General features: G+C 44.4%; 1 protein-coding gene across 1 annotated transcript in view; it reads left to right on the top strand.

The window, feature by feature from the left end:
• LOC311110742 (cadherin-related family member 1a-like) overlaps window positions 1-26,441 on the top strand; it is a gene marked incomplete at both ends in the record, with an annotated part of 205,737 nt that overhangs the window by 108,028 nt on the left and 71,268 nt on the right. The window contains 2 exons of the mRNA XM_084153300.1: window positions 4,417-4,620; window positions 25,329-25,481. Coding sequence (XP_084009426.1) covers window positions 4,417-4,620; window positions 25,329-25,481 — 357 coding nt within the window. The remainder of the gene's footprint in view (window positions 1-4,416; window positions 4,621-25,328; window positions 25,482-26,441) is intronic.

Below are 26,441 nucleotides of genomic sequence, written 5' to 3'. Positions count from 1 at the left end.
TTTTTAATGAATTTATTTGCAAATTATGGTGGAAAATAAGTATTTGGTCACCTACAAACAAGCAAGATTTCTGGCTCTCACAGACCTGTAACTTCTTCTTTAAGAGGCTCCTCTGTCCTCCACTCGTTACCTGTATTAATGGCACCTGTTTGAAGTTGTTATCAGTATAAAAGACACCTGTCCACAACCTCAAACAGTCACACTCCAAACTCCACTATGGCCAAGACCAAAGAGCTGTCAAAGGACACCAGAAACAAAATTGTAGACCTGCACCAGGCTGGGAAGACTGAATCTGCAACAGGTAAGCAGCTTGGTTTGAAGAAATCAACTGTGGGAGCAATTATTAAGAAATGGAAGACATACAAGACCACTGATAATCTCCCTCGATCTGGGGCTCCATGCAAGATCTCACCCCGTGGGGTCAAAATGACCACAAGAACGGTGAGCAAAAATCCCAGAACCACACAGGGGGACCTAGTGAATGACCTGCAGAGAGCTGGGACCAAAGTAACAAAGCCTACCATCAGTAACACACTACGCCGCCAGGGACTCAAATCCTGCAGTGCAAGACGTGTCCCCCTGCTTAAGCCAGTACATGTCCAGGCCCGTCTGAAGTTTGCTAGAGTGCATTTGGATGATCCAGAAGAGGATTGGGAGAATGTCATATGGTAAAAACTCAACTCGTCGTGTTTGGAGGACAAAGAATGCTGAGTTGCATCCAAAGAACACCATACCTACTGTGAAGCATGGGGGTGGAAACATCATGCTTTGGGGCTGTTTTTTTCTGCAAAGGGACCAGGACGACTGATCCGTGTAAAGGAAAGAATGAATGGGGCCATGTATCGTGAGATTTTGAGTGAAAACCTCCTTCCATCAGCAAGGGCATTGAAGATGAAACGTGGCTGGGTCTTTCAGCATGACAATGATCCCAAACACACCGCCCGGGTAACGAAGGAGTGGCTTCGTAAGAAGCATTTCAAGGTCCTGGAGTGGCCTAGCCAGTCTCCAGATCTCAACCCCATAGAACATCTTTGGAGGGAGTTGAAAGTCTGTGTTGCCCAGCGACAGCCCCAAAACGTCACTGCTCTAGAGGAGATCTGCATGGAGGAATGGGCCAAAATACCAGCAACAGTGTGTGAAAACCTTGTGAAGACTTACAGAAAACATTTGACCTGTGTCATTGCCAACAAAGGGTATATAACAAAGTATTGAGAAACTTTTGTTATTGACCAAATACTTATTTTCCACCATAATTTGCAAATAAATTCATTACAAATCCTACAATGTGATTTTCTGGATTTCTTTTTCTCATTTTGTCTGTCAGCGTTGACGTGTACCTATGATGAAAAATACAGGCCTCTCTCATCTTTTTAAGTGGGAGAACTTGCACAATTGGTGGCTGACTAAATACTTTTTCCCCACTGTATTATGGTAAAACTAAAATATACGAATTGATTAAAAAAAACATTACTTTTTAGAATAAAAAAATAAAAAGGTATAATCTTTGTAAATTATATCAAAAATATACTGGTGGAGTTATGTCACACATGCAGCTAACTAAAATATATTACCATGTCTGCGCTAGCCAAAATTACGACCAACTAATTACAGCATTACCGCAAAGGTGGAAGGGGGAAAAAGTAAGGAACTTGTCTGTCGGCCCTACATTAATTACCAAAATTGGTATACCAGTTTCATTTATGGACCAACAAATTTTCAGCTGTGCAATATAGATTGCAAAATAGTTGAAAGAGATTTTCGATATACCGATTCCATGATACATGGTTTATGAGCTGACAAAACGACACCAGATTCAAAACGTAGAATTTTCCAATTTAATTTATTATACAAAAGTCTTGCAACTGATATAATGTTATACAGTGCCTTGCAAAAGTAATCATCCCCCTTGGAGTTACTCCTATTTTGTTGCATTACAACCTGTAATTTAAATGGATTTTTATTTGGATTTCATGTAATGGACATACACAAAATAGTCCAAATCGGTGAAGTGAAATGAAAGAAATAACTTGTTTAAAAAAATTCAAAAAAATAAATAACGGAAAAGTGGTGTATTTATTCACCCCCTTTGCCAAGAAGCCCCTAAATAAAATCTGGTGCAACCAATTACCTTCAGAAGTCACATAATTAGTTAAATAAAGTCAACCTGTGTCAATCTAAGTGTCACATGATCTGTCACATGATCTCAGTATACATACACCTGTTCTGAAAGGCCCCAGTGTCACACCCTGGCTCTGGGGACTCTAATATGTTGAGCCAGGGTGTGTAGAGTCTATGTGTTTTTGTTTTTGTCATTTGTCATTAGCCGATAGATCTGTAATTAACGTGACCAAACCTAATTTGTCCATAAAGGCCACATACCTTTGGCTACTCACCCTTACATAGTAGTGGTGAAAAATAGGGGAGCCGTTTTACCTATTGCAATGTCAGCTGTAACAACCCAATATGTTTAACAGCTCGCGGTAACTATTAAGTCCGTTAAATCCGATTTAGTGTCTTCCATCTTCTCGTTGGAAATGCTTGAGTCTCTCTCGAATGTGAACGTCCTCTCGACGACCGAGGTCCATGGGAGGAGCGGCTCGAGTCTTTCCGCTGGTGAAGACTCCTTTCACCTGGCGGTATACTCCAGTGGGATGCCCCTCGACTTCAGATCCTCAGCCGCCTCGTCTGCATGCTCATATGAAACCGGGCCATTATCCAGGAATACTCGCATCTTTGCTGGGAATGGTGTTTGGAAGCGAATCCCTTTCTCTTTTAGTGCCTTCTTGATAGGGGTGTATTCCTTCCTTCTTTTCAGTATCTCTCCTGCGTAGTCATGATCAAAGAACACATCGTTGGCCTTGGAAGTTAACAGGCTTTTTCCAGGCTGCGCAGAGGACTTTCTCTTTGAATGAGAATTGTATGAACTATACTACTATGGATCTTGGTGGGGCGCCGCTGGGGAGTTTTGAGGCCAGAGCTCGGTGTGCTCTCTCGATTCCCAAGTCAGTGTCGTCTTCAAGTATTTCTTTAAATAGACCCTCCACAAATTTGGGCATTGATTATTTTTCTGTGCCCTCGGCCACGGAATAAAGTCTGTTTTTACGCCGTGAAAAACCTTAGAGTTCGGTTACCTTTGCCTGTAGTGCGTGATGGCTTTTCAAGACTGTACAAGTGCGTCCTTGACCTCAGTGTTCCATGTGTCCGTTTCCCCAATGCGCTGTTCTGCAACCCCCATTCTTGTAGATATGCTGTGTATTTCTTCTTTGTTTTCTTTGAGTTTCTGTTTAATGTCCTTCTTGAACTCATTTAGTTATTTTTGTACATCTTCCCGAAGTTCCTCTCGAAATCCAGCGAGCGCCTCGCGTAATTCTTCCTTTATCACCTCACAAAAAGAGGTTATTTTGTTGCTGCTAGCTTGCTTCCGCTATCTCGTTTGTGCTATCATTAGCCATCTCTGTTTCGTTGACGATTTTAGCTTCTCCTATTTTGTTATGGACGGTCGTTGTAGCTCCACAACCTTTTCCTACTTTCCCCTTTTCCATTTTAGTGTAAATTACTATAATACTCAGAGTAAATACTTTAATTTATGGGGATCATACCCAACCGATGTGAAGTACGAAAAATCAGGCAGCCGTTTCCTAAATTGCGTCACCGGAAGCCCACTCAAATCAGTTTTGTTTTTCAAATCCGTTTTGGAAAACTGACTGTCCAAACAGCAAGTTACAAGTGACCAAATCGGATTTGTGTGTGTTCAGACAGAAGTCATTTGCTGACATGGCTACACTAGTTGTCATAGTAATGACGTGTGTGTGTGTTTTTTAGACTGTTATTTGGTATTTCTTGTTGTTTGCTAGCTAATCTATTGACAGTTTGACAAGAACATGTGGTAGTTAACTAGCTTGTGAATTGTTTACAAACAAATGAGTGAATGTGCTAGCAAGCGAAACACCTACCTAGCTAGATAGTTTACTGCTGTGGCTATCCAAAAAGAACTTGTTTTGAAAGATGGATCATCTTATCCTTTGAGGGTTTAAATGTGTTCTTACACTATGATTTTGAACATTAAAAGCAACTGGGAGATTTCCATGGCAGGGATTGTTGTCACTTTAGCTTGTTACACAACAACTTCTGAATGAGAAGAAGCATGAGCACCACCACCAATCATCTTACGCCACTGCATACACACCCACCGCCATTACCATGACAACTAGCACAGCCACGTCAGTAAACGACTACAGTCTGAACACACCCAAATCTGATTTGGTCACTTGCTGTTTGGACAGTCAGTATTCCAAAACAAAACTGATTTGAGTATTAAGGCCTATAGTGTGAACAAGGCTTAACAGTAAATGTGTTCAAACCAGGTTCAGACTTCATGCTATGAAAAGGGTCTAATAATCATCTCTCTCTGTCCAGGCCTCTGAGGTCAGCCCTGAGGGGAACCTCATGGACTATGAGGTCACCACGGTCGTGATCCGGGTGGTGGACCTAAACAACCATCCCCCCACCTTCTATGGGGAGAATGGACCGCAGAACATGTTTGAGATGACAATGTATGAACACCCTCCGGAGGGAGAGATCATCCGTGGTCTGAAGATCACGGTCAATGATTCTGATCAGGTAAGTTTTTCATAGCGTTCTATTATGGACCGCTGATTGCCTGGCCGACACCAAGGAATTTAACCTTCCTTTATTTGAAGTGTACCTACATAAAGAAATTATAACACATCCATAAGCAGTATAATAATTTTATAAATCCCAACCACTACCAGTTTAAATCTCCGGTATAAGTGACATTATTCTGACATATATATAAACTTAAATATAAACTTCCAAGAGTTCTAGAGATCTCTAGAGTTTAATTTATCAAATGAATGAAACTTTTCTGTTTGTTTGCTTTTTAAGACACCTGCATCACAATAGGAAGTAATTATTAATGTGGCTTGCGAAAGCAGCCACACTTTAAATATTGTACAAATTATTTCTGACTTTTTGTTATTATTAGTGGGGCTTGTGAAGGAAGAGTCCCCACTTTAAATCGTCAACATACTTCATCTTATTATTATTATTGTCACGATCGTCAGGGAGAGACCAAGGCGCAGCGTTGAATGCGTACATATTTATTAATAGAATGATCACACGATCAAAACAACGGACGATAACGTGATGTCTACGGTTTAACACAAACCAAATAAGAACAAGAAACCACAAACACAAAGTGAAAGACAGACAGTTAAATATGGCTCCCAATCAGAGACAACCAGCTGACACTCGTTGCCTCTGATTGGGAGTCACTCAGGCCAACATAGAAATACAAACATAGAATTACACACCCTGGCTCAACATAACAGTGTCCCCAGAGCCAGGGCGTGACAGTACCCCCCCCTAAAGGCGCGGACTCCGACCGCGCCAACTAAATACCACAGGGGAGGGACCGATGGGCACTCCGCCTTGGCGGCGGATCCGGCTCCGGGCCTGATCCCCACTCCCTCTCCAACCCCCCAAAGTACCCCTGGTCCGGTCTGGCCCCGCTGGCCGGAGCTGGACTGCACACTGATGGAGCGGATTGCTCTAGCTCCGGCGTAACGCATCTGACCGGTGCCGGACCAGGCACCAGTGGAACAGGCACGGGCCGTGCCGGACCGACGACGCATACCACTGGCTTGGTGTGGGGAACAGGCACGGGCCGTGCTGGACTGACGACGCACACCACTGGCTTGGTGTGGGGAGCAGGAGCGGGCCGGACAGGGCTGGCGATACGCACCACAGACTTGGTGCGGGGAGCAGGAATGGGCCGGACAGGGCTGACGAAACGCACCACAGACTTGGTGCGGGGAGCAGGAACGGGCCGGACTGGGCTGGCGACGCGCACCACAGACTTGGTGCGGAGAGCAGGAACGGGCCGGACAGGGCTGACGAAACGCACCGTAGACTTGGTGCGAGTGGCAGGAACAGGCCGGACCGTACTGGGAACACACACCACTGGCCCTACGTGGGGATCAGGAACAGGCCGGACCGGACTGGCAACACACGCCAGTACCTCTCGCCGTGCCTCTACATCTTCCACCCCCTCTTCGACCATTGGCCCCCGTAACCTGGCGGCCTCCTCTGCCAATCCGCTGGGCCGCTCTGCCACGGTCTCCTGCTGGCCCGTCGTCCACGGCGTTAGCCCCCCCCCTAAAAATGTTCTGAGCTTCACTCCTACCTGTGGCCAAGGTCTCCATGTCCCTCGCCAGCCGTTCGCCCTTCTGCCACAATGTCAAGCCCCTCTCCTCCTCATCCGGCTTGACCCAGTCGAGGAGGCGAAGGAGATCTGTTAGAGATCTCCCTGGCGATGGCTCCTGGACACGCTGCTTGGTCACATCTTGGTGGTTTCTTCTGTCACGATCGTCAGGGAGAGACCAAGGTGCAGCGTTGAATGCGTACATATTTATTAATAGAATGATCACACGATCAAAACAACGGACGATAACGTGATGTCTACGGTTTAACACAAACCAAATAAGAACAAGAAACCACAAACACAAAGTGAAAGACAGACAGTTAAATATGGCTCCCAATCAGAGACAACCAGCTGACACTCGTTGCCTCTGATTGGGAGTCACTCAGGCCAACATAGAAATACAAACATAGAATTACACACCCTGGCTCAACATAACAGTGTCCCCAGAGCCAGGGCGTGACAATTATTTGGAACGCTACTCCTTTTACACCATTTAAGCTAGAAACGCCATTCAAAGTTTAAAATGTGTAGACTGGACCAGATTGAGTTGCTTACATACAATTATTTACATATTTTTATATTTAAAAAGAAAACTGAACAAAAATATAAATGCAACATGCAAGAGTTACAGTTCATTTAAGGAAATCAGTTAGTTGAAATAAATTCATTAGGCCCTAATCTATGAATTTCACATCACTGGGAATACAGATATGCATCTGTTGGTCACAGATACTGTACCTTAAAAAAAGGTAGGAGGGTATATAAGAAAACCAGTCAGTATATGGTGTGACCACCGTTTGCCTCATGCAGCGTGAGAAATCTCCTTTGCATAGAGTTGAACAGGCTGTTGATTGTGGCCTGTGGAATGTTGTCTCACTCCTCTTCAATGGCTGTGTGAAATTGCTGGATATTGGTGGGAACTGGAATACGCTGTCATACACATCGATCCAGAGCATCCCAAACATGCTCAATGGGTGACATGTCTGGTGCCTATGCAGGCCATGGAACAACTGAGACATTTTCAGCTTCCAGGAATTGTGTACAGATCCGTGCGACATGGGGCCGTGCATTATCGTGCTGAAACATGAGGTGATGGCGGCAGATGAATGGCACGACAATGGGCCTCAGGATCTCGTCACGGTTTCTCTGTGCATTCAAAGTGCCATCGATAAAATGCAATTTTGTTCATTGTCCATAGCTTATGCCTGCCCATACCATAACCCCACCGCCACCATGGGGCACTCTGTTCAGAACGTTGACATCAGCAAACCCCTCGCCCACACAACGACATATCACTGTCTGAAAAAGGGATTAATACGTGCCAGTGGCCATCGAAGGTGAGCATTTGTCCACTGAAATAGATTATGAAACTGAACTGCATTCAGTCAAGACACTGGTGAGGACGAAGACCACACAGGTGAGCTTCCCTGAGATGTTTTCTGACAGTTTGTGCAGACATTCTTCAGTTGTGCAAACCCATAGTTTCATCAGCTGTCTGGGTGGCTGGTCTCAGACGATCCAGCAGGTGAAGAAGCCGGATGTTGATGTCCTGGACTGGCGTAATTACATGTGGTCTGCGGTTGTGAGGCCGGTTGGACGTATTGCCAAACTCTCTTAAACAAATATTCAAGTATCTGGTAACAGCTCTGACCACAATTACTGACCATAACCACACAATTACTGACCAAAACCACACAACTACCAACCACACAACTACTGACCACAACTACTGACCACAACTAATGACCATCAGTACTGGCCACAGCTACTGACCACAGAACTGCTAAACTACACAACTACTAAACCACACAACTAATGACCACAACCACGCAACAACTGACCACAACTACTGACCACTACAGACCACAATACTGACCACAGCTACCAACCACTACCACAACCACACAACTACTGACCACACACCTACTTACCAAAACTACTAACCACGACTGAACACAACTACTGACCACACAACTACTGAACCACACAACTAAGGACCAAAACCACACAACTACTGAACACAATGATAAAACTATAGATGACTACAGACTACAACTACTGACCACAACTACTGACCACAACCACAGAACTGCTGACCACAACTACTGACCACAACCATGAAACTACTGACCACAACCACGGAACTGCTGACCACAACTACTGACCACAACCATGAAACTACTGACCACAACTACTGACCACAACTACTGAACAACACAACTACCAACCAAAACCACTGACCAAAACTACTGACCACAACCACAGAACTACTGACCACAAAACTACTGAACCACACAATTAATGACAAAAACAACATAACTGCTGACCACAGCTACTGACCATAAACACACTACTACTGACCACAGCTAATGACCACAACTACTGCTCTGGTCTGCACTAGCTCTGGTCCAGCTCTGGTCCTGGGCGTAGCTAGCTAGCTCTGGTTAGCACTAGCTTTGGTCTAGCTCTGGTCTGCACTTTAAATTATAACTAACTAAATGCACATAAATTAGCATATAATAACTAACAACAATAATTGTAACTCAAGCTAGAGACACTGAACCAACTTTCACATGTTCAAGCTATCCTCTTTAAAATGTTTGATCAAATATAACGATATAGATTAGCATGAATTAGATTAATATAATATAATGTTCAGGCTATTTAAAATGTTCATCTACCTGCCTTTTGAACTATAAACAGTCACCACCATTACTACTTCAGACACTTCCACTACTATGATTTTTTTTTAAACCAAACCAACTTTAAAACGGCTTTGCTTTAACCTTTTCACACGTGAGTTCCAAATATCTCTAACGGTCGCCCCATTATGAGTTGTTTTATGCACGTGATGTCAGACTGCACTCACTGTTCCAACATGTGATTGTTACACAACAGGACAGTTAACACGCACTGCCTGCTAATTATCTATAGGCTATGTTTCAACTTGTTAATTTCAAATTTGAAATTATTTTCTAACAAGTTGTATTTTCTAACAACAGTTTAAATTGAGGTGTGTTCCACCTCCTCATTAATTCACACAGAAGTAGCCCATTTCAGTGTTGCGGACAATTTGTTTGAAGGTTTACTAAGCAGGACAAACTTCCCTCTTCGAGGTGAGCCCTTCCCCATTTTTTCCCCACATCAAGTATGCAGACATTTGCAGTCTTGCACGAACTGGCACATTTTCTGGCTGGCGATAATATTGTTGCATTGTTGTTTTCCTTACAAATAATAACTTTGGACGTGTGTGTTCCTATCAAATTTAGTGCCTTATTTTCTGTATATCATGTTGTCGTTTCTACTCAAATCAAATCAAATGTTATATACATTTACATCATTTAGCAGACACTCTTATCCAGAGTGACTTACAAATTGGTGCATTCAACTTATGATATGTCATCTTGAACTTCTTCCATTTTCTAAGAATTGCGCCAACAGTTGTTGCCTTCTCACCAAGCTGCTTGCCTATTGTCCTGTAGCCCATCCCAGCCTTGTGCAGGTCTACAATTGTATCCCTGATGTCCTTACACAGATCTCTAGTCTTGGCCATTGTGGAGAGGTTGGAGTCTGTTTGATTGAGTGTGTGGACAGGTGTCTTTTATACAGGTAACGAGTTCAAACAGGTGGTGTTAATACAGGTAATGAGTGGAGAACAGGAGGGCTTCTTAAAGAAAAACTAACAGGTCTGTGAGAGCCGGAATTCTTACTAGTTGGTAGGTGATCAAATAGTTATGTCATGCAATAAAATCTAAATGAATTACTTAAAAATCATACAATGTGATTTCCTAGATTTTTGTTTTTAGATTCCGTCTCTCACAGTTGAAGTGTACCTATGATAAAAATGACAGACTTCTACATGCTTCGTAAGTAGGAAAACCTGCAAAATCAGCAGTGTATCAAGTCCTTGTTCTCCCCACTGTACATATGAGATGAGTAGTGCAAGATATGTAAACATTATTAAAGTGACTAGTGTTCCATTTCTTAAAGTGGCCAGTGATTTCAATAGGCAGCAGCAGCCTCTAATGTGCTAGTAATGGCTATTTAACAGTCTGATGGCCTTGAGATAGAAGCTGTTTTTCATTCTCTCGGTCCCAGCTTTGATGCACCTGAACTGACCTCGCCTTCTGGATGGTAGTGGGGTGAACAGGCAGTGGCTCGGGTGGTTGATGTCCTTGATGATCTTTTTGGCCTTCCTGTGACATCGTGTGCTGTATGTGTCTTGGAGGGCGGGTAGTTTGCCCCCAGTAATGCGTTCGGCAGACCGCACCAGCTTGTCTGGAAGTGAGACGTCGGTGTCGGCGACGTCGCTGGTTTTCTTTTTGTAGTCCGTGATTGTCTGTAGACCCTCTACTTTGTCTGTATACTGATGTTTTGCCAGTTAAATTGACTTGCGGAGTGAGTAGCTACACTGTTTGTATTCTGCCATATTCCCAGAGACCTTGCCATGGTTGAATGCAGTGGTTCGCGCATACAGTATGTATGTATGGAACATAATGTATTTGCAGTTTTATTCACGTTTTCAAGTGCTGGTAACAAATAATGCATTCCGATTATTGCATAGATTGTAATGGACACCTATGATGTGTGAAAAATACTTTTTTGAAGGTTGTACTGATTATAATGAGCTACTGCTAAGCTATTTGCCAGCTATGTGTTGAGCCGTGTTTGTTGACATTTTACAATGCATTCTGGGTGTCACGTAAACGTCTGTCAGACCAAAGACGTTATAATGAGGTGAAGGAATGGTTCACTCATCTTTTGAATAAACCTCCGGAAGTGAATGAAGGGAAGTGAATGATCGTAGACCACACACCCCCTTCAACATACATACAGCAAACAGACCAAACTCATCTTGTCTCCTCATATTATCTTTAGTTGGCGCGAAAAAACAAACATGGAGGCGCGCACAAACCACCCATCGTCGGATTACTTTTGATTTCTAGAAAGGTGTTTTAGCCAATTATTTCAATCAATGTTGAGTTCAGCCGTGATGTGATGAATTGTAAAAAAGTAATTGCTATTAGCTAATCGTATTGTGGTTTCTGTCAGCCGAGAGTTCTCTAAATATGACTGCTTGTGTTACTTCAATCTTTCCTCAGTTAGCGCTCGGACTAATGTAGCCTACATTTTCCGGTTCGGATGATTGTGTATGCTGTCGCTACTTCTGTGAATGTCTGAACATTGCATCCTAAAAAAACTGGTCACATTCAGGACATAACTTTGTAAGGACTGTGTGGCTAGCTCAAATGCTGACCTTCTAAATAAGCGTTCTAATCACACCGGTTTGACCATACGCTGCAGGGACCGCTGTAGAATGATCACACCCGTTTGTTGGTACGTGTGAAAAGGTTAAATAGTAAAGTAAAACTTTTTAAACTTAAGCTACCACAAAAATACCTTAAGAGTTAAAGCAAGTCCCACCAATTGTACTTATGATTATTTGGAATGCTACTTGTCCTACACCGTTTAAGATAGAAACATCTGTTACGAGTGTCAGTGTAATGCGGTGGATCGAAGTCAGGCGCAGGACACAGAAACTCGTATGCAACTTACTTTATTGTAGAAGTAAAGAAAACAATACAAAACACCTCCACACAGGGAGGAACAAACCCGGTCACCAACAACACACGAAACGAAAAGCAAACACGCACAAAACACATTGGGAGCCACTGGGTTAAATAGGGAAGGAGTAATCACATAATGGGCAACAGGTGTGTAACAATTGACAACAGGTGCAACATAGATCGGCAGTAGCTAGTATTCCGGTGACGACGAACGCCGAAGCCTGCCCGAGCAAGGAGGAGGGGCAGCCTCGGCGGAATCCGTGACAGTAGCCCCCCCCCCCGCCCCGACGCGCAGCTCCAGCCGTGCGTCGACACCGGCCTCGGGGACGGCCAGGAGGATGGCCAGGAGCACGCGGTGCGGGGCGAGTCGGATGACTGCGGTGGAAATCCCTCAACATGAAGGGATCGAGGATGTCCCTCCTAGGGACCCAGCACCGCTTCTCCGGACCGTACCCCTCCCACTCCACAAGATACTGCAGGCCTCCCACCCGACGCCTCGAATCTAAGATGGAACGGCCCGAGTACGCCGGTGCCCCCTCGATGTCCAGTGGGGGCGGAGGAACCTATGTATCTCAGACTCCTGGAGTGGACCAGCTACCACCGGCCTGAGGAGAGACACATGGAATGAGGGGTTAATACGATACTCAGGAGGAAGCTGTAACCTATAACATACCTCGTTCAATCTCCTCAGAACTTTGAATGGCCCCACAAACTGCCGACCCAGCTTCCGGCAGGGCAGGCGAAGGGGCAGGTTTCGGGTCGAGAGCCAGACCCGGTCCCCCGGTGCATACACCGGAGCCTCACTGCGGTGGCGGTCGGCGCTCACCTTCTGCCGCCCAATGGCCCGCTGCAGGCGCACATGGGCGAGCGCCGAAACCATTCATCCACCGCAGGGACCTCGATCTGGCTCTGATGCCATGGTGCCAGAACCGGCTGATAACCTAATACACACTGGAATGGAGTAAGGTTAGTGGAGGAGTGGCGGAGAGTTTTGGGCCATCTCTGCCCAGTGCAGGAAATTCGACCACTCCCCCCGCCAGTCCTGGCAATACGACCTCAGATACCTACCCACCTCCTGGTAGACTCTCTCCACCTGCCCGTTACTTTCAGGGTGAAACCCTGAGGTCAGGCTGACCGAGACTCCCAGATGTTCCATGAACGCCCTCCAAACCCTCGAGATGATCTGGGAACCCCAATCAGACACTATATCCTCAGGTATCCCATAGTGCCAGAAGACGTGTGTAAATAGGGCCTCAGCAGTCTGTAGGGACGTAGGGAGACCGGGCAGAGGAATGAGGCAGCAGGACTTAGAAAACCGATCCACAACGACCAGGATCGTGGTGTTCCCTTGTGAGGGGGGAAGATCCGTCACGAAATCCACCGATAGGTGGGACCACGGTCGTTGTGGAACGGGTAGGGGTTGCAATTTCCCTCTGGGCAGGTGTCTGTGAACCTTACACTGGGCACACACCGAGCAGGAGGACACATAAACCCTCACGTCCTTAGCTGGGTGGGCCACCAGTACTTCCCACTAAGACAATGCACTGTCCACCGATGCCAGGGTGACCAGAGGAGGGTGACGTGTGAGCCCAATAGATCAAACGATCGCGGACCACATACGCCCCTCTGGACACTGGGGAGGAGTGGGTTCGTTACGCCCGTTCGATGTCCGCGTCCACCTCCCACACCACCGGTGCCACCAGACACGACGCCGGAAGTATGGGAGTGGGCTCCACGGAACACTCCTCCGTGTCATACAGTCGGGACAGAGCATCTGCCTTAGCGTTCTGGGAACCTGGCCTGTAAGAAAGGGTGAAAACAAAACGGGTGGGCCACCAGTACTTCCCACTAAGACAATGCACTGTCCACCGATGCCAGGATGACCAGAGGAGGGTGACGTGTGAGCCCAATAGATCAAACAATCGCGGACCTCCAGCGGAACGTACATATGCCCCTCTGGACACTGGGGAGGAGTGGGTTCGTTACGCCCGTTCGATGTCCGCGTCCACCTCCCACACCACCGGTGCCACCAGACACGACGCCGGAAGTATGGGAGTGGGCTCCACGGAACACTCCTCCGTGTCATACAGTCGGGACAGAGCATCTGCCTTAGCGTTCTGGTAACCTGGCCTGTAAGAAAGGGTGAAAACAAAACGGGTGAGAAACATAGACCACCTTGCCTGGCGAGGGTTTAATCTCTTCGCCGCCCGGATGTACTCCAGATTGCGGTGGTCAGTCAAAATGAGAAAAGGGTGTTTAGCCCCCTCAAGCCAATATCTCCACGCTTTCAGGGCTTGGACCAAAGCCAACAGCTCCCGGTCCCCCACATCATAGTTGCGCTCTGCCGGACTGAGCTTCTTCGAAAAGAACGCACAGGGGCGGAGCTTGGGTGGTGTGCCCGAGCGCTGGGAAAGTACAGCACCTATCCCAGCCTCCGACGCGTCCACCTCAACTGTGAAAGGAGGGATCCGGATGAGCCAGCACTGGAGCCGAGGTGAACAGGTTCTTCAGATGATTCAACGCCCTGTCCGCCTCAGCTGACCACCGCAGACGCACCGGTCCCCCCTTCAGCAACGAGGTAATGGGAGCCGCTACCTGACCAAAGGCCCGGATAAACCTCTGGTAGTAATTGGCAAACCCCAAAAATCGCTGCACCTCCTTCACCGTGGTTGGAGTCTACCAATTATGCACGGCCGAAATGCGGTCAGTCTCCATCCTCACCCCAGACGCGGACATGTGGTACCCTAGGAAGGAGATGGACTCCTGAAAGAACAGGCATTTCTCCACCTTGGCATACAGGTCATGCTTCAACAGTCGTCCAAGCAGTTTACGCACCAGGGACACATGCTCGGCCCGTGTAGCAGAGTATATGAGAATATCATCAATATACACCACTACACCCTGTCCGTGCAGATCCCTGAAAATCTCATCGACAAAGGGATTGGAAGACTGATGGAGCATTCATCAACCCGTATGGCATGACGAGGTACTCATAGTGTCCTGAGGTGGTACTGAATGCCGTCTTCCACTCATCTCCCTCCCGAATACGCACCAGGTTGTACGCGCTCCTGAGATCCAATTTTGTGAAGAAGCGCGCCCCGTGCAGTGACTCCGTCATACAGGCTATCAGAGGTGAGGGATAGCTGTACTTGACCGTGATCTGATTAAGCCCACGGTAATCAATGCACGGGCGTAACCCACCATCGTTCTTCTTCACGAAAAAGAAACTCGAGGAGACAGTTGAAGTGGAAGGCCGAATGTATCCCTGTCTCAGAGATTCGGAGACTTATGTTTCCATAGCCGCCTTCTCCTCCTGTGACAGAGGATACACATGACTCCGGGGAAGTGAAGCGCCTACCTGGTGATTTATCGCACAATCCCCCGGACGATGGGGTGGTAATTTAGTCGCCCTCTTTTTACTGAAGGCGAGAGCCAAATCGGCATACTCGGAAGGAATGTGCATTGTGGAGACCTGGAGACCACCGTAGTAGCCCCTAAGGAAACCCCTACACACCTCCCTGAGCACTGACTGGACCATCCCTTAAGAGCCCTCTGTTGCCAGGAAATAGTGGGGTCATGTGTGGTTAACCAGGGAAGTCCCAACACCACAGGATACGCAGGAGAATCAGATAGAGACTAATCCTCTCCTCATGACCCCCCTGCGTCCTCATTAAGAGTGGTGCGGTAACCTCCCTGATTAGGCCTGACCCTCGCTGGCGACTATCTAATGTGTGTACAGGGAAGGGCACATCAACACGAACAGTGGGAATCCCTAAACTACGTGAATATTGAAGATCAATAAAATTCCGGTGGATCGAAGTCAGGCGCAGGACACAGAAACTCGTATGAAACATACTTTACTGTAGAAGTAAAGAAAACAATACAAAACACCTCCACACAGGTAGGAACAAACCCGCTCACCAACGACACACGAAACAAAAAGCAAACACACACAAAACACATTGGGAGCCACTGGTTTAAATAGGGAAGGAGTAATCACATAATGGGCAACAGGTGTGTAACAATAGACAACAGGTGCAACATAGATTGGCAGTAGCTAGTATTCCGGTGACGACGAACGCCGAAGCCTTCCCGAGCAAGAAGGAGGGGCAGCCTCGGCAGAATCCGTGACAACGTCATTCAAACTTAAAAACTTGCAGATCCGTCTGGAATAGTGTGCTTGTATATCACTTTTTTATATCTCTTGTGCTTTTTAAGTTATAATTAATTGTTTTGTCCTCCATCCACTTACATGGGATTTCCTCAACATTCAAAATCTCCCCATTGTCACATCATCCCTTCCAACATTCCACTCACTGTAAATGCAACAATATAACTTTTGACATAAATCAGCTACTTTGTTAGCAACTTCTTTGCTATTCAGATCTGTTGGCAGAACCAAAATATCCACTACGGATCTAACGATACAGCCTTTTTATTAACTGCATTAAAACTTTTCCCCCAAACTTTTTCCCGAACAACTGCCATTTTGACCACTCCCCCAACAATTCAGACAAAAACATAGAGGGGATGAAATCTTCATCTACTTCATCGCTTTTCAAAATTGAATATTAGGAATAGCTTCTACCAATCAATAGCTATAACTGTTTTAGTTACCATCAACTGCTCTCTTTCTAGATGCAGTAAGTCATATCAGAAGCTAACAGATTCATTACTTTCCAACAGCAGCTGCAAATTCCAATAAAACTACATTTTGAAGTTCACTTTCCTTGCTTTGTCTAAAAACACTATCATGAATCTAGCAAATACGTTTTGTGTAGTATTTATTTAGTTTCAAAGCACAATAAACCTTGTTATCATTTACATTGCCTTGCAAAAGTATTCATCCCCCTTGGCGTTTCTCCTATTTTGTTGCATTACAACCTGTAATTTAAATGGATTTTTATTTGGATTTCATGTAATGGACATACACAAAATAGTCCAAATTGGTGAAGTGAAATGAAAAAAAAAATACTTGTTTCACAAAATTCAAATAAATAATTAACGGAAAAGTGGTGCGTGTATATGTATTCACCCCCTTTGCCAATAAGCCCCTAAATAAGATCTGGTGCAACCAATTGCCTTCAGAAGTCACATAATTAGTTAAATAAAGTCCACCTGTGTGCAATCTAAGTGTCACATGATCTGTCACATGATCTCAGTATACATACACCTGTTATGAAAGGCCCCAGAGTCTGCAACTAAGCAAGGGGCACCACCAAGCAAGCGGCACCATGAAGACCAAGGAGCTCTTCAAACAGGTCAGGGACAAAGTTGTGGAGAAGTACAGATCAGAGTTGGGTTATATTAAAATATATGAACCTTTGAACATACCACGGAGCACCATTAAATCCATTATTAAAAAATGGAAAGAATATGGCACCACAACAAACCTGCCAAGAGAGGGCCGCCCACCAAAACTCACGGACCAGGCTAAGAGAGCATTAATCAGAGAAGCAACAAAGAGACCAAAGATAACCCTGAAGGAGCTGCAAAGCTCCACTGCAGAGATTGGAGTATCTGTCCATAGGACCACTTTAAGCCATACACTCCACTGAGCTGGGCTTTATGGAAGAGTGGCCAGAGAAAAGCCATTGCGTAAAGAAAAAAATAAGCAAACACGTTTGGTGTTCGCCAAAAGGCATGTGGGAGACTCCCCAAACATATGGAAGAAGGTACTCTGGTGAGATGAGACTAAAATTGAGCTTTTTGGCCATCAAGGAAAACGCTATTACTGGCGCAAACCCAACACCTCTCATCACCCCGAGAACACCATCTCCACAGTGAAGCATGGTGGTGGCAGCATCATACTGTGGGGATGTTTTTCATCGGCAGGGACTGTAAACTGGTCAGAATTGAAGGAATGATGGATGGCACTAAATACAGGGAAATTCTTTAGGGAAAACTGTTTCAGTCTTCCAGAGATTTGAGACTGGGACGGAGGTTCACCTTCCAGCAGGAGAATGACCCTAAGCATACTGCTAAAGCAACACTCGAGTGGTTTAAAGGGTAACATTTAAATGTCTTGGAATGGCCTAGTCAAAGCCGACACCTCAATCCAATTGAGAATCTGTGGTATGACTTAAAGAATGCTGTACACGAGTGGAACCCATCCAATTTGAAGGAGCTGGATAAGTTTTGCCTTGAAGAATGGGCAAAAATCCCAGTGGCTAGATGTGCCAAGCTTATAGAGACAAACACCAAGAGACTTGCACCTGTAATTGCTGTTAAAGGTGGCTCTACAAAGTATTGGGTGAACAGTTATGCATGCTCAAGTTTTCTTTTTCTTTTTTTTTGTCTTATTTCTTGTTTGTTTCACAATAAAAAAATATTTTGCATCTTCAAAGTGGTAGGCATGTTGTGTAAATCAAATGATACAAACCCCCCAAAAATCTATTTTAATTCCAGGTTGTAAGGCAACAAAATAGGAAAAATGCCAAGGGGGGTGAATACTTTCATAGCCACTGTATCTCATACTGGCTGCCTCAGACAACTCCCACTTTTCACAACCTTCATATTTCACCCAATCACTTCACATTGCAATTCTTTCAGTTTTAACACGCAAAAACTGTAGTTTAGACAATGACCCCAACTACTGACCATAACCAAACAACTATTGACCACACAACTACTGAAACACACAACTACTGACCACACCCACACAACTACTAACCACAAAACTACTGGCCACAACTACTGACCACAACAACACAACTACAGACCATAACTACTGACCACAAGTACTGACTTAACTACTGAACACAACTCCTGGCCACAAACACACAACTACTGAACACAACTACTGACCACTACTGACCACAACTACTGATTACAAGTACTAACCAAAACTACTGTCCACAAGTACTGACGTAATACTGACGACAACTACTGACCAAAACGACTGACATCAAACTACTGACCACAACCACTCAACTACTGACCACAACCACAGAACTACTGACCACAACCACAGAACTACTGACCACACAATGACTGATCAAAACAAATGACCATATCTACTGACCACCAATGACCACACAACTAATGACCACAACTACTGACCACAGCCACACAACTACTGACCACAATTACTGATCAGAATCACACCACTACTGAGACCACAACAACACAATGACTGACCACACAATTACTGACCAAAACTACTGACCAAAACAACAGACCTACAGACCATAACTCTTGACCACAATAACTGACCGCAACTACTGAACACAACTCCTGACCACAACTACTGACCACAACTACTGACCAAAACTACACAAATACTGACCACAACCACACAAATACTGACCAAAACTACTTACCACACAACTACTGAACTACAAAACTAATGACCACAACCACTGACCATCACCACAAAACTACTGAACAAAACTACTGACAAATACAGACCACAATTGCTGACCATACCTACTGACCAAAACCACAGAACTACTGACCACAACTACTGAAACAGATACCTATTTGCCAAAACTACTGGCCCCTACCGACAACAACTACTGACCATGACCAGTCATCTACTGACTAACACAACTACTGACGACATCTAATGATAACTATAGACCAAACAACTACTAATCCATAATTGCTAACCACAATCACAAAACTACTGACCACCACTACTGACCTCAACCACACAATTACTGTCCAAAACTACTGAAAACTACACACCACAACTGCTGACCACACCTACTGAACAAAATCACACAACTACTGACTACAACTACTGAAACACACAATTATTTGCCAAAACTAGTGACCCTTACTGACCACAGCTGTTGAACACAACCACACAACTACTGACCAAAGGTACTGACCCACAACTACTGACCACTCCTAAACACAACTACTGACCACAACCACACTTCTGACCAGAACTACTGAACCACACAACTTACCAAAACCACTGACCAAAACTACTGACCACAACTACTGACCACAACAACACATCTACTGACCACAATTAATGAACCACTCAACTACTTACCAAAACTACTTACCAAAACTACTGACCATTACTTACCATCACTTCTGACCAAAACTACTGACTTACAACCACACAACTACTGATCACAAACTATTGAACCACATAACTAATGACTACAACAACTACTGAGCACAACCACAAAACTACTGACCACAACCACACAACTACTGACCAGAACTACTGACCCCAACTACTGAAATAAACAACTAATTACCAAAACCACACAACTACTAACAACAACTACTGACCACAACTACTAAACACAGCTACTGAACACAACCACACAAATACTGACCACATCTACTGACCACAACCACACAACTACTGACCACATCTACTGAACCACACAACTACTAACCACAACCAAAACTGACCAAAGATGCACAACTACTGACCACAACCACACAACTACTGACCACACAACTACTGAACACAACCACACAACTACTAACAGCAATTGCTGAACACAACCACACAACTACTAACAGCAATTGCTGAACACAACCACACAACTCCTGAACACATTCACTGACCACAACTACTGACTACAACTTCTGACCACAACTTCTGACCACAACCACACAACATCTGACCACACAACTACTGACCACAAAGACTGACAATAACAAATGACCAAAACAACTGACCACAAAAACACAGCTACTGACCATAAATACTGAGCACTACAACCACTAACTACCACAACTGCTGACCACAACTACTAACAATTATTGACCAAACATCTACTGACCAAAACGACTGACCACAACCAAACAACTACTTACCGCAATAACACAACTACTAACCACAACAATACAAATATTGACCACACAACTCTTGACCACCACAACTACAGACCACTACTAACCACAACTCTTGACTACAACTACTGACCGCAACTACTGACCACAACCACACCACTACTGACCACAACCATACAAATATTGACCACACAACTCTTGACCACCACAACTACAGACCACCTCTAACCACAACTATTGGCTACAATTACTGACCACTACCACAATTTCTGACCACAACCATAGAACTTCTGACAACACAAGTACACACCACAACGACTTACCATAATAAATTACCTCTCAACTGACCACAAAAACACAGCTACTGACCTTAACTGCTGAGCACTACAAATACTGACTAACACAACTACTGACCACAACTGCTGATAAGTACTGACCAAACAACTCCTGACCACAACCACTGACCGCAACCACACAATAACACAACAACTGACAACAACTACTGACCACAAACAACTGCTGACCACAACCACAGAGCTGCTTACCACAATAACACAACTACTGACAACAACAACTGACCACAAAAACAAAACTACTGAAGATAGCTTGTGACCACCAAATCTACTGACAAACAAAAATACAGACCAAAACTACAGACCACAACTACTGACCATAACCAGACAACTACTGACCATACCTACTGAACACACATCTAATGAAGAACAAAAGTACTGACCACCACCAAAACCACTGACCACAAACACACAACTACTTACCAAAATTGCTAACAACAACCACATAACACAGCTACTTTCCGTAACAACTAACCAAAACGACTGACCTCAGCTACTGAACACAACCACACAACTACAGACCACAATGACTGACCACACAACTACTGACCACAACCACAACCACTGACCCCAAACACACAACTACTGACCACAACAACACAACTACCAACAATAACTACTGACCAAAATTACTGACCACAACCACACAACTACTGACCATAATTACTCACCACAACCACACACGTACTGACCAAAACCATCTACTAACCTCAACTACTGACCACAACCACACAACTACTGACCACAGCTACTTACCACTTCTAACCACAACTACTGACTACAACTACAGACCACAACTACTAACCACATTTACTGACCACAACTAATGACCACAACTACAGACCAGACCTACTGACTATACAACTACTGACAACAACCACAACCACTGACTAAACACAACTACTGAACACAACCACGACCACTGACTAAACACAACTACTGAACACAACCACACAACTACTGACCAAAATGACTGACAACAACCACATAACTACTGACCACATTAACACAACTACTGACCCTAACAACTAACCACCTCCACTGACCACAACTACAGACCATAACTACTAACCACAACTACTGACCACAAACACACAACTACTGACCAAAACTACTTACCACTTCTAACCACAACTACTGACTACAACTGCTGACCACATCTACCAACCACAACCAGATAACTACATTTTTACATTTTAGTCATTTAGCAGACGCTCTTACCCAGTGCGACTTACAGTTAGTGACCACAACTACTGAACACAAATGCACAACTACAGACCACAACTACTGACCACAATTGGCCTTTCAGGTTATATCGATATAGGACTCATGTTACTGTGGATATAGATACTTTTGTACCTGTTTCCTCCAGAATCTTCACAAGGTCCTTTGCTGTTTTTCTGGGATTGATTTGCACTTTTCACACCAAAGTACATTCATCTGTGGGGCTCCCGAGTGGCACTGTGGTGTAAGGCACTCCATCTCAGTGCTTGAGGCATCACTACAGACCCCCTGGTTTGATTCCAGGCTGTATCACAACCGGCCGTTATTGGGAGTCCCATAGGGCGGTGCACAATTGGCCCAGCATCGTCCGGGTTTGGCCGGTGTAGGCCGTCATTGAAAATAAGAATTTGTTCTTAACTAACTTGCCTAGTTAAATAAAGGTTAAAAAAGAATCTCCAGGAGACAGAACGCGTGTCTTTCCTGAGCGGTAGGACGGCTGCGTGGTCCCATGGTGTTTATACTTGCGTACTATTGTTTGTACAGATGAATGTGGTACCTTCAGGCGTTTGGAAATTGCTCCCAAGGATGATCCAGACTTGTGGCGGTTTTCTAAGGTCTTGGCTGATTTATTTTGATTTTCCCATGATGTCAAGCAAAAAGGCACTAAGTTTGAAGGTAGGCCTTGATATACATCCACAGATACACCTCCAATTGACTAAAATGATGTCAATTAGCCTATCAGAAGCTTCTAAAGCCATGACATTATTTTCTGGAATTTTCCAAGCTGTTTAAAGGCACAGTCAACTTAGTATATGTCAACTTCTGACCCCACTGGAATTGTGATACAGTGAAGTTGAAAAACGAGTTTTAATGACTCCAAGTCCAAAATTTCGACTTCAACTGTATCCCTTTGAGCATGAGAGAGAGACTCATTAGCGTTTGGCTGGGTACCAACGCCCTACAGCACAATGTCTTGGCGGGTTAAGTTAAGAATTAACGGCCGCTATGGGTTGACGGCCGCTATGGGTTCTAAAGGGTTTTAACATGATTTTTGAGTTACTACCTCATCTCTGTACCCCACACATACAATTATCTTTAATGGCCCTCAGTCGAGCAGTGAATTTCAAACATAGATTCAACCACAAATACCATGGAGGTTTTTAAATGCCTCGTAAAGAAGGGCACCTATTGTTAGATGGGTAAAAAACAACAGACATTTAATATTGCTTTGAACATGGTGAAGTTATTAATTACACTTTGGATGGTGTATCAATACACTAAGTCAGTACAAATATACAGGCGTCCTTTCTAACTCAGTTGCCAGAGAGAATTTCACCATGAGGCCAATGGTGACTTTAAAACAGTTACAGAGTGTAATGGCTGTGATAGGAGAAAACTGAGGATGGATCAACAACATTGTAGTTACTGAAAGTCACCTTTCACCAGGACAATAACCTTAAACACAAGGCCAAATATACACTGGAGTTGCTTACAAAGACAACATTGAATGTTCCTGAATGGCCTAGTTAGTTTTGACTTAAATCGGCTTGAAAATCACTGGAGTTGCTCACCTTGTCCGAGAGAGATTTACACGCTTATCAAAATGTCAGTCCAGAGTAAGCCTTAACGAAACACAACCCTTATTTTAAGTGTTTCTAAAATGCCCTATGGGAAAAATGAATAGTAGAAAAACTATTGGAAACATTTCCCTGTTTACATTTTAGCAGACACTCTTATCAAGAGCAACTTACAGTTAGTGAGTGAACACATTATTTATTTTTTCATACTGGCCCCATACTGGATTCGTGGGAATCGAACCCACAACCCTGGCGTTGCAAGTGCCATGCTCTACCAACTGAGCTACACGGCACCCTTAGGTTTTGTGGGTATTATGACTCATACTGTGGTACACTGTATAGCTTCCTATCTTGAATGTGCTGAGAAAACAGAGATATACTATATATACAGTCAGTAAGTGTCAACATGAAGAGAGAAAATAGGATGTCACCTATCTCAGGATATCGAATGAGTCCATATCCAGCTATAGGAACTGTCCATGTGTGATATCAAGAATAATCCCAATATCATAGATGTCTAAAAGACACATCTGGATTCAGAATTTGTCCGTACATGGACAAAACTCCAAATATGCATTGGAAATGGTCTGTATTCTCTAGAATATCGAAAACGTTTGAAGTAAAGATGTCCCCTGATCTGGACCCTTTTCGCCCAGTGATATGTTGTGTATGTCCCAACCGTTAGTGAAATTGTTGTACCAGTTTAAATGGGAAGTTCACCCATTTTTACATATGGCTTTATTTCCACTCTTTCTGTTCTTGTAATTGATCTCCCAAACGTTTTTTTACCAGTGAAAAGTTTTAGAACACCTACTCATTCAAGGGTTTTTCCTTGAATGAGTAGGTATTCTAAAACTTTTGACCAGTAGTATATTTATATACACACACACACACACACACACACACACACACACACACACACACACACACACACACGCACACACACACACACAGTGCATTCGGAAAGTATTCAGACCCCTTGACTTTTTCCACATTTTGTTACGTTACAGCCTTATTCTAAAATTGATTAAATTGTGCTTTCCCCCTTCATCAATCTACACACAATACCCTATAATGACGAAGCAAAAATCGTTTTTTGCAAATTTATTAAAAATAAACCATGGAAATATCATTTACATAAGTATTCAGACCCTTTAGTCAGTACTTTGTTGAAGCACCTTTGGCAGCAATTACTGCCTCGAATCTTCTTTGGTATGACGCTACAAGCTTGGCACAACTGTATTTGGGGAGTTTGTCCCATTCTTCTCTGCAGATCCTCTCAAGCTCTGTCAGGTTGGATGGGGAGCATCGTTGCACAGCTATTTTCAGGTCTCTCCAGAGATGTTAGAACTGGTTCAAGTCTGGGCTCTGGCTGGGCCACTCAAGGACGTTCAGAGACTTGTCTCGAAGCGACTTCTGCGTTGTCTTGGCTGTGTGCTTAGGGTCGTTGTCCTGTTAGAAGGTTAACCTTCGCCCCAGTCTGAAGACTAGTCTCCCAGTCCCTGCTGCTGAAAAACATTGCAAAATGTACCAAATGTACACCAATTGCTAATGGTGTAAGCTTTGTAAAGCTGGTGACGTTAGCCCTAACGAATGTCTCTTGGGTTGTGTGCTGCAGGGGTCCAATGCTAAATTCAACATCAGACTTATTGGTCCTGGGCGGATGTTACGGGTGGTTCCCCAGACTGTGCTCAATGAGGCCCAGGTCACCATCTTAGTGGAGGACTCTGCTGACATGGACTATGAGAAATACCATTTCCTCACCTTCAAGGTATGTCTGTCTGTGTGTCTGTGTGTCTGTGTGTCTGTGTGTCTGTCTGTCTGTCTGTCTGTCTGTCTGTCTGTCTGTCTGTCTGTCTGTCTGTCTGTCTGTCTGTCTGTCTGTCTGTCTGTCTGTCTGTCTGTCTGTCTGTGTTATAGTTGAGTCTTAAGTCTCTACAAGATCCTACCACACTGCTATCTATTCATTATTCATACATCTGATACCAGTAATTGCTTGATGATTATCAAAACATCTATCTGATGATTCATGGCTATCGGTAAACAAAATCTGAATCTACAGATGATATTACATAGGGTGCTTTCAAATATCCCCTTATGATTCGAATCCTAGAGCGTTTGGTACCCTGATCTGTGCTATAAAGCATGTGTGAAACGCAAACTAATCCTGGCTGAAACTAATCCTGGACCTGCGTGAGTAGCGGGTCTAAGATCCAGGACCAGAGTACCAGGTATTGTGACACAGCAGCGCTAGTCAAGTGGAACTTTTTTGCCCGTTGTAAACAAGCTAGCTCGCTAACGTCATGTAGAATGTGCATCTTGCTAATCACACCCTGAAACAGGTTTTTTCAGGTCTTGTGAAAGCAAAACATATTCTGTCGAATTCTCACAAATGCTCCAGGAACCGAATCAGGGTCGCGAATTTCAGATTTGAAAACGCTCATAGTCGGAGTGGACTTCTAGCCCATCTCAGGAAGCGTGCACACCATCCACCGCTTCCGAGTATATTACTCTCTAATGTTCAGTCCCAGGACAATAAAGTAGACAAGCTCAGGGTGAGGGTCTCCTTCCAGAGAGACATCAGGGACTGTAACACACTCTGTTTCATGGAATAATGGCTCACTCCGGATATACTGTCCCCGTACATACAGCCAGCTGGGTTCTCAGTACATCGCGCAGACAGGAATAAATAACTTTCCGGGAAGAAGAAAGGCGGAGGTGTATGTTTAAT

Source organism: Coregonus lavaretus (genome assembly GCF_964263955.1).
Source record: "Coregonus lavaretus genome assembly, chromosome: 36".
NCBI classification, from domain to species: Eukaryota; Metazoa; Chordata; class Actinopteri; order Salmoniformes; family Salmonidae; genus Coregonus; species Coregonus lavaretus.
The sequence above is the reverse complement of the archived record's forward strand: the minus strand, read 5'-3'. Positions and strand labels throughout refer to the sequence as shown.